The 13,317-nt window shown below is 58.7% G+C and overlaps 1 protein-coding gene across 1 annotated transcript; it reads left to right on the forward strand.

Annotated features, from left to right (window-relative positions):
- The first annotated feature begins 208 nt into the window (after positions 1-208).
- SAE1 (SUMO1 activating enzyme subunit 1) lies at positions 209-7,543 on the forward strand. The gene is made up of 9 exons (XM_034072175.1): positions 209-594; positions 1,699-1,810; positions 2,310-2,483; positions 2,795-2,937; positions 3,630-3,732; positions 4,850-4,955; positions 6,332-6,476; positions 7,197-7,266; positions 7,385-7,543. Exons 1-9 carry the CDS (start codon positions 494-496, stop codon positions 7,475-7,477), a joined length of 1,047 nt encoding a protein of 348 aa, XP_033928066.1. The 5' UTR covers positions 209-493; the 3' UTR covers positions 7,478-7,543.
- Positions 7,544-13,317: the final 5,774 nt, after the last annotated feature.

The raw sequence follows: 13,317 nt of genomic DNA on the forward strand, positions 1-13,317 counted from the left end.
CGAACGGAGCCGCTGCCCCCCCCCCAACTGACGGAAACAGCCGAGAGGGGACGGAAACAACCGAACGGCGCCGCTGCCCCCCCCCCCCAACTGACGGAAACAGCCGAGTGGGGACGGAAACAACCGAACGGAGCCGCTACCCCCCCCCCAACTGACGGAAACAGCCGAGCGGTGGCGGAAACAACCGAACGGCGCCGCTACCCCCCCATTGACGGAAAGGGCCGAGGGTGAATCCATTTGACTCGGTCCATAGGGGGGTTACTGCTGCGTTGAGGGCTTCCCTAAGCGCCGAGCCGCGGCTCCTCGCCTCGGTAACGGAGCTTGTAACGAAGGGAGATTCCCGTTGAGGTGCTTGGAAGTGAGGCTGAGGAGAAGAAGCCTCCGGTACCGGGAGCTGAATCCTCCCGGTCCGTCCCCCCCCCCCCCTCCGGTGAAAGTGGAAGGTGCCGGGTACCGAGCGGGCTGCCGTGAGGTAAAGGAGACGGCGGCGGTGATGGTGGAGAAGGAGGAGGGAGGCCCCGGCGGCATCAGCGAGGAGGAAGCGGCCCAGTATGACCGGCAGATCCGGCTCTGGGGGCTGGAGGCCCAGAAGAGGTCCGTGGAGCTGCGGGGATTGAGGCCTCAGGGGGGGGGCCTATAGGGGCCTGGGGGGGGGGGGGGTCCTGGAGGGGATGTGTAATGGGAGGAGGGACTTAAAGAGGCTTTGGGAGGGTTGTAGGGGGGGCTGGAGGGGTTTATAGGGGTCCTATAGGGGCCTTGAGGGGTTTATGGGGGTCCTATATGGGCCTAGAGGGGCTTATGGGGGTCCTGGAGGGGCTTATGGGGGTCCTACAGGGGCTTATGGGGGTCCTATAGGGGCTTATGGGGGTCCTATAGGGGCCTGGAGAGGTTTATGGGGAGTTCTATAGGGGCTTATGGGGGTCCTATATGGGTCTGGAGGGGTTTCTGGGGGTCCTATAGGGATCAAAGGGAGGGTTGCAATGTGAAGGAGTCTATAGGTGCTGGGGTGAACCCTATAGATGCTTGTAAAGGTGATGGGGGGGGGGGGTATGGGGGCCCTATAGGAATCTGTGGGGACCTTGAGGGCTGTTTAGGGGCTTCTGTATTTTCTGGGGGGGGGGTCCCAGGAGCTCAATAGGGCTTGAAAAGGGGGGAGGAGAAATAGCTCCTGCTTCATTCCCAGCTGGAATTGCCAATGCCTGCCTATTCCCTGCTGGAAACCCTTTACCTTAGGGTCTATTACCTCTATAAGGGCTCAGTTCCCAGCTGGAATTGCCAATGCCTGCCTATTCCCTGCTGGAAACCCTTTACCTTAGGGTCTATTACCTCTATAAGGGTTCAGGCCAATGCCTGCCTATTCCCTACTGTGGAACCCTTTACCTTAGGGTCTATTACCTCTATAAGGGTTCAGTTCCCAGCTGGAATTGCCAATGCCTGCCTATTCCCTGCTGGAAACCCTTTACCTTAGGGTCTATTACCTCTATAAGGGTTCAGGCCAATGCCTGCCTATTCCCTACTGTGGAACCCCTCTTCCTTAGGCCCTATTCCCTCTATAAGGGCTCAGTTCCCAGCTTTCAAGGCTCCTTCCTCCCTCAGGACAAAGCATCCCTATTCCCAAGCAGGGATGCTGAGGCTCGAGCCTTTCCTGCCCCATGGAATCCCACTTTCCCATGTCCTAAAGGATCCTTTGTGCCGCAGGTTACGCGCATCCCGGGTGCTCCTGGTAGGGATGAAGGGGCTGGGAGCGGAGGTAGCCAAGAACCTCATCCTGGCTGGAGTCAAAGGCTTGACCATGCTGGACCATCAGCAGGTGAGCTGCTTTTTGGGGTGGGATGGGGCTATTTTGGGCTGAAACTGTTGCCTTTTGGGGCTGAATGAGGCTGGGTTGGGACAGGGCTGGTTTTGGAATGGGATGGCTGCATTTTGGGGTGGGATGGGGGCGTTTTGGGGTGAAACTGTTGCCTTTTGGAGCAGAATGAGGCTGGTTTGGGACACATCTGGTTTTGGAATGGGATGGCTGCGTTTTGGGCTGGAATCGCTCCCTTTTGGGATGCAGTCGCTCCGCAGCCCCGTGGATGGGATGGAATTCCCGAGCCTTTTGGCTCCAGACCACGGCCTGGCCTCTCCTTGGGCACAAGAGGGAGCTGCGAGCCCAGCATCCAGATCCGCATCCATAGGGATTGAGGACCAGCAGAGAGCACCCAGAGCTTGATTCCTTCCTTTGCTGGTCTCTGTGCCACGTTGAGCTCTCAGGAGCTTCTCCCACTTCCCCTATGGAAAACCCATCCTGCTGTTTCCTCCCATTCCAGGTTTCCCAAGAGGACACCCGGGCTCAGTTCCTCATCCCAGTAGGATCCTTGGGCCGGAATCGTGCGGAAGCCTCCCTGGAGCGGGCCCAGAACCTCAACCCCATGGTGGATGTCAAAGCTGATGCTGGGAATGTGGATGCCAAACCTGAGGAATTCTTCAGGCAGTTTGATGCGGTGCGATGGGATGGGGTCTTCTTCATGCCCCTGCTGTTCAGTTCCCTTTGCCTGCTTCCATTGGGATGGGATGGGGAGGATTCCAAGCTGGCTGGAGGAGGACCAGCAGCACATCCAAGTGGGGGTATGGATAACATGGGGGAGCTCCCCTTTATCCATGCATCCCAGGTTTAAATCCATCCTTCTTTAGCTCCAGCCCCAGATCAGCTGTTGGGTCCCCATATCCTTGGAGCAAAGGGAGGGAAACCAACTCATTGGCATGGAATAACCATGGAAGGATCCCCTAATGTCATTCCCATTGCCATTCCCAGGTCTGCCTGACCTGCTGCTCCCGGGATGTGATGGTGAGGATCAACCACATCTGCCACAAGAACAGCATCAAGTTCTTCGCTGGGGATGTCTTTGGTTACCATGGTTACATGTTTGCTGACCTGGGGGACCACGAGTTCGTGGAGTGAGTATGGAAGGGGCAGGAATTCCCACTTGGAAGTGGTGGGGAAGGAGAAGCTCAATGTGATCCATAAACCCCCCCCCCCCGTGTGCTGGTCCTGTGGGATCAAGGATGGGATTTGCCCACCTTAGAGCAGCTCTGGAGCCTACAGGAAACCTGGATGAGGGATGAAACCTGGATAAGGGATGGGGAAACCTGGATAAGGGATGGGGAAACTTGGATGAGGGAAGGGGAAACCTGGATAAGGGATGGGGAAACCTGGATAAGGGAAGGGGAAACCTGGATAAGGGATGGGGAAACTTGGATGAGGGAAGGGGAAACCTGGATAAGGGATGGAGAAACCTGGATTAGGGAAGGGGAAACGTGGGTGAGGGATAGGGAAACAGGGATGAAGGATGGGGAAACCTGGATAAGGGAAGGGGAAACCTGGATAAGGGATTGGGTGAGGAGGGGCAGCTTCCAATTGGAATAAGTGGATGGGATAGTGGGATGAAGGGACACTGGGATGGGTTAATGGAAAAGGTTTGGATGCTCCTGGAACAACCTGGCTAGTGGGAAGATGTCCCTGCCCCTTGCTTGGAGCTGGATGAGCTTTAAGCTCCTTTCCAACCAGAACCATTCCATGAATCCGGGCATCGTTCCCTATGGAGCAGCACAAACAAGGCCTGGGGCTTCTCCGTCTTTTACTTCCATAGGGAAAAACCCAAAGTAGTGCCCAAAGCCAGCCCGGCTGTGGAGGATGGGCCAGACACCAAGAAAGCCAGAGTGGATCCTTCCGAGACCACCATGGTGAAGAAAGTGAGTGGGAAAATCCCAATGGAGACCTCCGGGATCCAGCCAAGGGCAGGGATTCCTTGGGAATCTCAGCTCCAGGGTGAGGTTTTGGTGCTGCAATGATCCATGAGGCCAGGTTATCCCAGAGAGGGGGGGGGGGGGTGTTTATAGGTTGGACCCCCCCCCAGCCCCAAGCTGGTTGCTTCCCATTCCTGGTGTGAGGGAATTCCATCCTGGTTTGGATGGGATGCAAGCAGTTTTCCAGCCCTTGTTGTGGCTGAGCCCCCTTGGAGGAGGTTTTCCATGTCTTGGGGATGGAATCTGCCCCAAAGCCAAACCTTTTCACATGGAAATGCCTCCGGGCCGGGCATTGTTTCCCTCTCCCAACTGGAATTTGGTGGGAGGAGTGGAAAACCCCCCCTGGCAATGAGGAGGAGCAGCTGAGCTGCCCTTTGTGTCCCTTTGCCTCACTTGAGGGGTGCAGCTTCCCCTTGGAAGGGCTGGGAATATTCCCGGGATGCCAATGGAAGCAGCTGTCACCCTCCTGCCATTGGGGGGGGGGGGGGTCTGTGTGTGATTCCAAGCCTGGAATTCCTCCGGATGCATCTGGGAGATGCCAAAGCCTTGCATGCCCTGAGCTGTTTCCCTGTGTCCCTATGGGAGACCTTCAGCTCCTTGAAGCTGGTTTTCCCATAGATACCAGTTTGTGCTTGGTCAAATCCCATCCCCAGCTCCGATCCCAAGGGATAGCAGTGGAATTAGGGTGGTCCAGCCTGGAGATGAGAAGCTCCAGAGGGACCTTAGCCTAAAAGGGATACAGGAAACCTGGAGAGGGCCTTTGGATAAGGGATGGGATGAGGAGGACCAGCTTTCCAATGGGGAGAGGTGGATGGGATACTGAGATGGACGGGGGTGGGATACTGGGATGCGTTGATGGAGAGGGTTTGGATGCTCCATCCCTGGCAGCATTCAAGGATGGAAGGAGCCCCCTTCCCCTTGCTTGCAACGGGATGAGCTTTAAGGCCCCTTGCATCCAAACCATTCCCTAGTTCCTTGAGGAAGTTGAGGATGATCCCGGGCTCATCCATTGGGAAGAGCCGGGGCCTTTTCCATGCATCCTTCTCATCCCATGTCCTGGCAGCGCCTCATCTTCTGCCCACTGAAGGAGGCTCTGGCCGTGGATTGGAGAGGGGAGAAGGCAGCAGCGGCCCTGAAACGCACAGCTCCGGATTACTTCCTGCTCCAAGGTAAGCATTCCCGGCTCCCCATTCCCAGCTCCCCATTCCCTGCTCCAAGGTAAGCATTCCTGGCTCCCCATTCCCAGCTCCCCATTCCCTGCTCCAAGGTAAGCATTCCCTGCTCCCCATTCCCTGCTCCCCATTCCCTGCTCCCCATTCCCAGCTTCCCATTCCCAGCTTCCCATTCCCAGCTTCCCATTCCCTGCTCCAAGGTAAGCATTCCCTGCTTCTCATTCCCTGCTCCCCATTCCCTGCTTCCTATTCCCAGCTCCCCATTCCCAGCTTCCCATTCCCTGCTCCAAGGTAAGCATTCCCTGCTTCTCATTCCCAGCTCCCCATTCCCAGCTCCCCATTCCCAGCTTCCCATTCCCAGCTTCCCATTCCCAGCTTCCCATTCCCTGCTCCAAGGTAAGCATTCCCTGCTTCTCATTCCCTGCTCCCCATTCCCAGCTTCCCATTCCCTGCTTCCCATTCCCAGCTTCCCATTCCCTGCTCCCCATTTCCAGCTCCAAGGTAAGCATTCCCAGCTTCCCATTCCATTCCCTGCTCCCCATTCCCTGCTTCCCATTCCCTGCTCCAAGGTAAGCATTCCCGGCTCCCCATTCCCTGCTTCCCATTCCCTGCTCCAAGGTAAGCATTCCAGGCTCCCCATTCCCAGCTCCCCATTCCCTGCTCCAAGGTAAGCATTCCCGGCTCCCCATTCCCAGGTCCCCATTCCCTGCTCCCCATTCCCTGCTTCCTATTCCCTGCTCCAAGGTAAGCATTCCCGGCTCCCCATTCCCTGCTTCCCATTCCCAGCTCCCCATTCCCTGCTCCAAGGTAAGCATTCCCTGCTCCCCATTCCCTGCTTCCCATTCCCTGCTTCCCATTCCCAGCTCCCCATTCCCTGCTCCAAGGTAAGCATTCCCGGCTCCCCATTCCCAGCTCCCCATTCCCTGCTCCCCATTCCCAGGTCCCCATTCCCTGCTCCCCATTCCCTGCTCCCCATTCCCTGCTCCCCATTCCCTCCTCCAAGGTAAGCATTCCCTGCTCCCCATTCCCTGCTCCCTATTCCCTGCTCCCCATTCCCTGCTCCAAGGTAAGCATTCCCTGCTCCCCATTCCCTGCTCCCCATTCCTGCTGCTCTTCCCGACTGAGCCCCAGGAACTGAGATCCATCCCTCCATGAATCCCAGTGGTTTTGGGTTGGATTGGAGGGGTTCTGAGGGGCCTTCAGTGGCAGCATCCCGGGAATGCCAAAGCATTCCAGAGCCTTCCTCTCTTCCCTTGGGAAGAGCCAGGAGCTTTCCCAAAGGGGAAGGTTTGACCAAGGGCTTCTCCCAGTGCTGGCAGAGCCATTGGGAATGTTCCCAGCATGGAGGTGACTCTGCTCCTTCCCTATCCCAGTGCTGCTGAAATTCCGGACGGATAAGGGCCGGGATCCATCCCCCCAGAGCTATGCTGAGGACTCCAAGCTGCTGCTCCAGATCCGCACCGACGTACTGGAAGCACTGGGAGTCAGCACCACGCTGCTTCCCGACGACTTCATCAGGTGAGCCGGGAATGCCGAGATTCCCATGGGATCATCCTTCCTTCCCCAGGGCCCTTTGTGGGGACACCAAGTCCTGGCCTCAACCCTGACACTTTGGGATGGGATGGGATGGGATGGGATGGGGGGGGATGGGATAGGATGGGGATGGGATGGGGATGGGATGGGATGGGATGGGATGGGATGGGATGGGGGGGGGAGCACCAGGACTTCCTATCCTTCCCTGCATGTCCCCACACGCTTCCCATTGGGAATGGTGGGAATGTGACGACTTTGTCAGGTGAGCCGGGAATGCCGAGATTCCCATGGGATCATCCTTCCCCAGGGCCTGACCCAGAGAGGAATCCCTTTGTGGGGACACCAAGTCCTGGCCTCAACCCTGACACTTTGGGATGGGATGGGATGGGATGGGGGGGGGATGGGATGGGATGGGATGGGATGGGATGGGATGGGATGGGGGGGGATGGGATGGGATGGGATAGGATGGGATGGGGGGGGGGTGGGAGCACCAGGACTTCCTATCCTTCCCTGCATGTCCCCACACGCTTCCCATTGGGAATGGTGGGAATGTGCCACGCGAGTGGGGGGGCATTCGGAAGGGCTTATTTATGGCAGGGTGGAGACACCAAACTCCTATTGGGGGGGGTGGGGGGGGGGAAGGATGGATGCCCCCCCCCCATGCTGCCATTCCAAGCTTTTCCCATTGGATCCTTCCCATTCCAGTTACTGCTTCTCCGAGATGGCTCCGGTCTGCGCTGTGGTTGGAGGCATCCTGGGCCAGGAGGTGGTCAAGGTATGGGATGAAGGGGGGGGGGGGGGTTGCAAGGTAAAGACCCCCCCTTTGCTCCCCAAAACCCCCCTTTTTGGGGGTGGGGGGGCCCAATCCTGACCCCATTCCCACCCCCTCCCAGGCCCTATCCCAACGTGACCCCCCCCACAACAACTTCTTCTTCTTTGATGGCATCAAAGGCAATGGCATCGTGGAGTGTCTGGGCCCCCCCTGAACATGGGGGGGTCAATGGGGGGTGCCCACCCCCCCATGCACCCCAAGATGGGGGGGGGGTGTTTTGGGTTAATAAAAGCTGGTTTGTACAAAGCGGTTTAATGGGGGCTGCAATTGGAGGGGGGTAATGCTGAACCCCCCCCCCCACCAAACCCCATGGTCCCCAATGCTGCGGCCTCAACCCAGCCCTTATGGAGCCCCTAAATCCCAGCCCCCCCCCCCCCCCCCATAAACCTCATGGTCCCCCCCATTCCCACCCCCCCAAACCCTATGTACCCCTAAAGTGCCCCCCCCATAACCCTTCTGTACCCCCAAATTACATCACCCCTCCCATCTCCTTCAAATCAGTTTATTGGAAACAAAGGTACAAACCCAGGAATAGCCCCAATGCCCCCCCCATAGGTACCCCTATAGGTACCCCCCCTATATACACCCTCCCACACATCCCCCCCTATATACACCCCATATATACATCCCCTATGTACACCGCTATGTACATCTCATATACAGTTATCATGTACACCCCTATATACACCCCCCCATACATACACCTCTATATACACTGTACACCCTATATACAGCCCCATATACACTATAGACAGCACCAGCACCCCCATAGAGGGGGTGGGGGGGCTACCCCCCCCATTTATCTCCCCACCCCAGCCCCTAAAATGCACCCCAATAAATAGCAATGGGGGGGGATGCATAGACACCCCTTGGGGTGTGCAGGCAGGACCCAGGCCCTGTTTTGGGGTACAGCAGGACCCAGGCCCTGTTTTGGGGTACAGCAGGACCTAAGCCCTGTTTTGGGGTGCAGCAGTACCCAGGGCCTGTTTTGGGGTGCAGCAGGACCCAGGGCCTGTTTTGGGGTACAGCAGGACCCAGGCCCTGTTTTGGGGTACAGCAGGACCCAGGGCCTGTTTTGGGGTACAGCAGGACCCAGGGCCTGTTTTGGGGTGCAGGCAGGGCCCTATTCGTGCAGGTTGTAGATGGCTCCCAACAACTGCGAGAGCAGGCGGCAGAGGGGACCCCAAAACACGCCACCACCGGCACCACGCTGCTCCCGCTGCAAGGGGGGGGGGCAGCGTTAATATGGGGGTGCCCCCCCTCAAAACCCAACCTCCCCCCCACCCCTTTTCCCTGGGGTGTGTGGGACACTGGGAATGGGGGGAAAGGGGGATTTTGGGGTGCCCCCCCCCCCCCATCATCCCATTACCGGTGGTGACCAGGTTGGGAATAAGGGTATGGGGGGGGATTTTGGGGTGCCCCCCTCCCCTTCATCTTTCCCTGTACTGAGTATAAAGGAGGGGGAATAGCACTGGGAATAGGGGGGATACCATTGGGGACAATGGGATGGGGAGTGCAGGGTTTTGGGGTGCCCCCCCCTCCTCTTTCCCTGTAGTGAGTAGAAAGGAGGGGGAATAGCACTGGGAATAGGGGGGATACCATTGGGAATAGGGGGGATACCATTAGGGACAATGGGATGGGGGGTGCAGGGTTTTGGGGTGCCCCCCCCTCCTCTTTCCCTGTAGTGAGTAGAAAGGAGGGGGAATAGCACTGGGAATAGGGGGGATACTATTGGGAATAGGGGGGATACCATTGGGGACAATGGGATGGGGGGGTGCAGGGTTTTGGGGTGCCCCCCCCTCACCTGCAGCTCGTGCTGGCGCTGGAAGGCATCCCCCAGGCGACGCAGGCGGGCGCCCACCTCTCGCCCATTGGGGACCCCCCCCTGGACCCCAACACTGGGAGGGGGGGGTCCCGTGTGCTCCCCAGCGGCTGGGGGGGGGGAATTCGTCTGGGGGGAGGGGGAAGGGAGAATTAAAGGGGGGGTCCCCCAAATACATTGATGGGGGAGGCATGGGCAGAGGGATCCCTCCCATGGGAATGGGGCCCCCCATAATAGGACCCCCCCCTCCATGGATAATGGGACCCCCATAGGTAAAGGGACCCTGCCAACAATGGGAACCCCCCCATGGATAAAAGGCCCCCCCTATAACAGAACCCCCCCATATAATGGAAACCCCCATAATGGGACCCCCCTATAATGGGACCCTCCCCCATAAGGGAACTCCCCCATAATGGGACCCCCCATAACGGGACCCCCCATAACAGGACCCCCCCCCCATAATTGGACCCCCCCATAACGGACCCCCCCATAATGGAACCCCTCCCATAACAGATCCCCCCCATAATGGGACCCCCCCATAACGGACCCCCCCTATAACGGGACCCCCCATAACAGGACCCCCCCATAATGGAACCCCTCCCATAACGGAAACCCCCCCAATAACGGGACCCCCCCCATAATGGGACCCCCCATAACAGGACCCCCCCCATAATGAGATGCTCCCATAAGTAATGGGACCCCCCCCCCGTCCTCACCGTGTCCGCTGTGGGTGCCGCCGGGGTGGGGGGTGTGAAGGGGGGGGTCCGGCTCCCCCCGCGCCCCGCAATGGAAGAGGCCGCAGGCGGGGGGGGGCTCCCCGGGGGGGGCGCAGCTCAGGGGCGGGGCTCGGCGCGGGGGGGGGCGCGGGGGGGCTGGGTTCCCGCAGGGCTCTGGCCATGGCTGCCGGGGGGGTCTATGGGGGGGGGGGGAGGGGGGTGTCAATGGGGGGGGGGGGGGCACCCCCAAACAGCCCCCCCCCCTTTAAGGCGAATCCATCCCCCCCCCCCCCCCCCGGACACGCGGGTGCGTCATGCGGCGCGGCCGCCAGGGGGCGCTACAGTGAGCGGGCGTGTTTGTAAACAAACCGGGCACGGCCCGAGGCGGTGGGACCGGGAATGGGAATGGGATGGGAATGGGATGGGAATGGGATGGGGATGGGATGGGATGGGGATGGGGATGGGATGGGATGGGAATGGGATGGGGATGGGGATGGGGATGGGAATGGGGATGGGATGGGATGGGATGGGATGGGAATGGGATGGGGATGGGGATGGGGATGGGATGGGAATGGGATGGGGATGGGGATGGGATGGGGATGGGGATGGGAATGGGGATGGGGATGGGGATGGGATGGGGATGGGATGGGGATGGGATGGGATGGGATGGGATGGGATGGGATGGGGATGGGGATGGGATGGGATGGGGATGGGGATGGGATGGGGATGGGATGGGATGGGGATGGGGATGGGGATGGGATGGGATGGGGATGGGATGGGATGGGAATGGGATGGGGATGGGATGGGATGGGATGGGAATGGGATGAGGATGGGGATGGGGATGGGAATGGGAATGGGAATGGGATGGGGATGGGATGGGGATGGGGATGGGGATGGGAATGGGATGGGAATGGGGATGGAATGGGGATGGGAATGGGGATGGGGGAATGGGACCGGATGAGCCGGGATGGGAGCACGGGATCCGGACTGGGAATGGGGGACGGGGAGCGAACCGGGAATGGGTACGGGAACAGGAAGAGGGAAATGGGAACGGGACCGGGAATGGGACCGGGAATGGGAACGGGAATGGGGGAGCGCGATTGGGACCACAGGAACGGGACTGGGAACAGGGAAACGGGATGAGGGGAACGAGGAGAACGGGGGGACCCCCCCCCCCCCCCCCGATCCCCACCGCGCCCTGCCCCCCCCACGTGCTGCCCCACGGGCGGTTATGGGTCAGTTATGGGGTGGTTATAGGCTGGTTACGGGGTGTCTATGGGGCTGCTTATGGGATGCTCTCGCGTATCTATGGGGTGCTATGGGGAGGTTGTGGGATGTCTGCGGAGTTCTATGGGGTGGTTATAGGGTTCTTTGGGGTATCTATGGGGCTCCACAGGGCTCTATGGGGTATCCATGGGGCTCCATAGGGCTCTCTGGGGTATCTATGGGGCTCCATAGAGCTCTATGGGATATCTATGGGGCTCCATAGGGCTCTATGGGGTATCTATGGGGCTCCATAGGGCTCTCTGGGGTATCTATGGGGCTCCATAGAGCTCTATGGGATATCTATGGGGCTCCATAGGGCTCTATGGGGTATCCATGGGGCTCCATAGGGCTCTCTGGGGTATCTATGGGGCTCCATAGAGCTCTATGGGATATCTATGGGGCTCCATAGGGCTCTATGGGGTATCTATGGGGCTCTATGGGGTATCTATGGGGCTCCATAGGGCTCTATGGGGTATCTATGGGGCTCCACAGGGCTCTATGGGGTATCTATAGGGCTCCATAGGGCTCAATGGGGTATCTATGTGGCTCTATGGGGTATCTAATGGGGCTCCACAGGGCTCTATGGGGTATCTATGGGGCTCCATAGGGCTCTATGGGGTATCTATGGGGCTCCACAGGGCTCTATGGGGTATCTATGGGGCTCTATGGGGTATCTATGGGGCTCCATAGGGCTCAATGGGGTATCTATGGGGCTCCATAGGGCTCAATGGGGCTCCCGGTCCCTCACTCACCGCAGCCGCATGAACCGCGCGATCGGCGCCGGCACCGGCTCGCTCTGTGCTGCCCGCTCGGGGCGCGGCCCCGCCCCTCTGTGACGTCACCGACACGCCCCCTTCCCACCCACCCCCCCCCCCCGCGAACAAGTTCGGGCTTGTGGCAGCGACCAACGAGGACCCCGGGGGGGGGTTTGGGGGGGGTGGGGGGGGGGGGGCATGGGAAGCCCCTCCCCCCCCCATGACCCCCCCCCCCCTTCCCCCCCCCCCCGTTTCCAGGGCAGGTTTCGCCGCCGCCGCCGCCCGGTAACAGCGGGAAGGGTCCAAAAGTCCCCGCCCCCCCCCCCCCCCCCCCCCGAACCCCCCCCTTGGGGACCCCCAAATGGAACCGACCCGACCCCCCCCCCCCGGTGACACCGGGACCCCTAATCCTGACCTTTGACCTTTGACCTCGGACACGGCTATTCCCCCCCCCCCTTCCCATCCCGCGCGCGCCCTCCGGCCCCCCCCCCCCCCCCCTCCCCGCGCGCTGCCGCCGCCGCGCTCTGATTGGACGGAGCCGCCTCCGCCGCAGCCAATCAGAGCCCGCGGCGGCGCCTGTATCCAGCGGAGCGCGCGACAGTGCGGGAACCCCGCGGATAAACCTATGGGAACCTATGGAAAACCTATAGAAACCTATGGAAAACCTATAGAAACCTATGGAAAACCTATAGAAAACCCTATAGTGACCCTATAGATCACCTTGTGGTGACCATATAGATAGTCCTATAGATAACCCTGTAGTGACCCTATAGATAGCCCTATAGATAGTTCTATAGGAATCTTATGAGTAACCCTATAGATAACCCTGTAGTGACCCTATAGATATCTCTATAGATAGTCATATAGGAACCTTATGAATAACCCCATATATAACCCTGTAGTGTACCTATAGATAGCCTTGTAGATAGCCCTATAGGTAGTCCTATAGCAACCTTATGAATAACCCTATACATAATCCTGTAGTGACCCTATAGATAGCCATATAGATAGTCCTATAGCAACCTTATGAATAATCCTATAGATAACCCTGTAATTATCCCATAAATAGCCCTGTCCTATAGATAACCCCATAGTGACCCTATGCATAGCCCTATAGATAACCCCACAGTGATGCTACAGGTAGCCCTGGAGATAGTCCTGTAGATGACCTTATAGTGATCCTATAGATAGCCCTATAGCTAACTCTATAATGACCCTATGGGTAACCCTATAGTGATTGTATGGATAATACTATAAATAACCCTCCAGTGACCCTATAGGTAAGCCTATAGTGACCCTACATATAACTCCATAGATAACCCTATGTACAACCCTATGGAAACCCTATAGATAACCCTGTGGAAAACCCTATAGCTGACCTCCCATAGCAACTGACCCTATGGGTAACCCCATCTATGGGTGACACCTGTCCATG

This window comes from Melopsittacus undulatus, chromosome 24 (genome assembly GCF_012275295.1).
Source record: "Melopsittacus undulatus isolate bMelUnd1 chromosome 24, bMelUnd1.mat.Z, whole genome shotgun sequence".
Classification (NCBI taxonomy): domain Eukaryota; kingdom Metazoa; phylum Chordata; class Aves; order Psittaciformes; family Psittaculidae; genus Melopsittacus; species Melopsittacus undulatus.

Excerpts from the sequence above, each read along its gene's own strand:
- SAE1 (XM_034072175.1), top strand. The coding sequence starts at position 494 with ATGGTGGAGAAGGAGGAGGGAGGCCCCGGCGGCATCAGCGAGGAGGAA. Across the intron at positions 6,477-7,196 it reads CTTCCCGACGACTTCATCAG|TTACTGCTTCTCCGAGATGG; the intron begins GTGAGCCGGGAA and ends TTCCCATTCCAG. Across the intron at positions 7,267-7,384 it reads TGGGCCAGGAGGTGGTCAAG|GCCCTATCCCAACGTGACCC; the intron begins GTATGGGATGAA and ends ACCCCCTCCCAG.